General features: G+C 44.8%; 1 protein-coding gene across 1 annotated transcript; it reads left to right on the plus strand.

Annotated features, from left to right (window-relative positions):
• Positions 1–1243: 1243 nt before the first annotated feature.
• PPTG_23522 (hypothetical protein) lies at positions 1244–1549 on the plus strand (the record flags this gene model as incomplete). Its single annotated transcript, XM_008911199.1, has 1 exon — positions 1244–1549. The coding sequence occupies one exon, from the start codon at positions 1244–1246 to the stop codon at positions 1547–1549; it is 306 nt and encodes a 101-aa protein (XP_008909447.1).
• Between the last annotated feature and the right edge of the window lie 911 nt (positions 1550–2460).

The raw sequence follows: 2460 nt of genomic DNA on the forward strand, positions 1-2460 counted from the left end.
GCTATGTAGATATGCAATGATTGGCTCCTAGAGCCCCTGGTACCATGTACCAGGTATTACAAGAGTGACTGATCACTTTTCATGTAACTTGGGTACACTGGGGTTCGTACCCCGTTACAAAGGTTTAACATAAGACGTCAATCCGACCTACACCCTTGCGTTTAGGTACCCACAACGATAATAGCAATTATTCGACGAGTCGAATCTAAAACGAAACTGGTCCATTCATTTGCAGTGGGGTGCGGTCAATGTCCGCCAGACATATTAACGAGTTTCCATTAGATCAGACAGACATATCGTATTCGGAGTCGATATCCTAGGTGAAGTAGTTTAAGCCTCTTTTTATTATCTAGTAGCAAGGCAAGTAAAGCACAAAAAAGAAAGTAATAATTTAAGCAAAATAAGTATGAAAAGATCCACTATTTAGCTTCCTTTATTTAAATTCGGGAAATGCCCATTTTTAGAAGGCCTGCAATGAAGGATTCATGAAGCCGAACTGAGGCGGCACTGCTCCACGCTCAATTCGCTCTAGACTAGCTATTAAGTGCGACGAAGCCAAAGAATGTATTTACGCGGAATCAAATCTATCACTAGGTAGTTGATATTAAGCAAGTTACGTTAAAAGCTAGTATATACAGCTCTGTATCCCTCACTTATAATCGATCTTTACCGCTTACGCAGCTGGATGCTCCCGCAGCCACGCCTCCAGCGCGTTCTGAGCTACTTGTATTCGCAAACACAGCTCTTAAAAATCCTCCTGATCAATAGCAGCCACCTCAGTTTAATATATATATAACACAAACCTATCTATAGCCACTTAACAGTATTTGCAGCGTTCTAACGTATCGCATACAAGGCCTATATTAAACTATATATGTAGCAATATATATAGCAATATATACATATGTATATATATTACTTACTGACCGTCATATTGGCAGCGTAAAGCCATTTTCCCCGTGTGTTGGTGCCAGCAGACACCTCGAGGAAGCCGCGTGAACAAGCATTTTTCGGTTCATTAATCAACACAGGAAATCGACACTGCGGGGGTCGGGTCGAAACGATAGCTACAGACAAAACTCGGCGCTCGGAGCCATGGAATTGGCCCCAGAAAGGTGCGGGGAGACGCACGAAAATGTGCCCCAACGGAAAGGATATTTATTAATGTTCTAGCTGTTTATTCCTCTTCCTCAATACAGGGCGTCTACGCTAACAGCGCCCGCCAGTCTAGCGCCAGTGCCAAATGCACAATTTCTACCTGATCACCGGGGACACAGGATCTACGACAGAAGGCCTTGCAGAGGCTTGCTCTGCGTTCAAGCGCAAGATAGAGAAAAGCAAGAAGGGTAATCATCAGTACGGGTGGCTTTTGAGAACCGATCCTTTCAAACTGTACGCGTCGCAAAAGCTGTTGCTTGCTGCACCGTATCGAGTAGCGAATAACGGAGGTAGACCTGTCGACAACGAACGGATGTCAAGGAATATCCACTTCAAAACTTTGAACGGGAACACGCCGGCACTGTGGTCGCTGGAGAAACAAATACTCTGAGAGATGAACGAAACACTGAAGAACAACGCCTTGTCAAGGCTGACGATGGAATCAAGATGCGAGTGAATTTGGAGAAGCGATTGGCAAGCTTGGGGATGCGGCGTCGACAGAAGCAAGCTACGATACAGAACGAGGATATGATGTTTCGTAAACGTCGAGATATGGAGGAGACAATTATTGCTTGCCTTCGAGACCAATCTCTTCTACAAGAAAAAATTTCTTTTTTGGAGAAAGAACGCATACAGCTGTCGTCGTCGACCTGGGTTCTTGAACAACATAGAGCCGAGGTTCGTGCTCTCAAAGCTCGTTTGGACAAACAATTGAAGATATTAGGCGGGATTTCTCGTCTTTATTGTTCAAGCTTGAAGTGCATCTCTAACGAGCCCAAACCAGTAAGCTTGTGGAGAGGGTAGAGTCTTGCTTTAAGCAAGCGGGTGAAGAAATGCACCGCAAATGCATAATGACTCGTACTCGTGGCGTTGAAAAGAATCTATTGGATGAATTCAGACGTGCTCTAAGAACCATCCAAGGACTTGCAGCCTACAAGGAGGAGTCTTCTGTAGGTACATATGCAAGTGACAAGAACTGCGGTCTAGATAAAACACTCAGAGGCAGAGGACAACACTGCGTGCAACCAATTTGTGAAAAAGCGATTAAAACGGCGTCGGAGATGGTAGGTGTTCTGTAGTTTTTCACTTTTCCATATTAGCCACTAATATTTTAGCTATTTCTCGGACTGTTGAGCAAAAGGAACGAAGCCATGCCCCCCCCCCCCCCCCCCCCCCCGTTACCAAAGTACAGCGTATTATCGGCTTACGGAAAGACTTACAAGCGCCGCAAATCGCCTACTACGGTTCAAATAGCGGGTGGATGCGCTTAGTTTGACCTTTTTGGGATGCTAAAAAGATTAA

The sequence above is a fragment of the Phytophthora parasitica genome, assembly GCF_000247585.1.
Source record: "Phytophthora parasitica INRA-310 unplaced genomic scaffold supercont2.41, whole genome shotgun sequence".
NCBI lineage: Eukaryota > Oomycota > Peronosporomycetes > Peronosporales > Peronosporaceae > Phytophthora > Phytophthora nicotianae.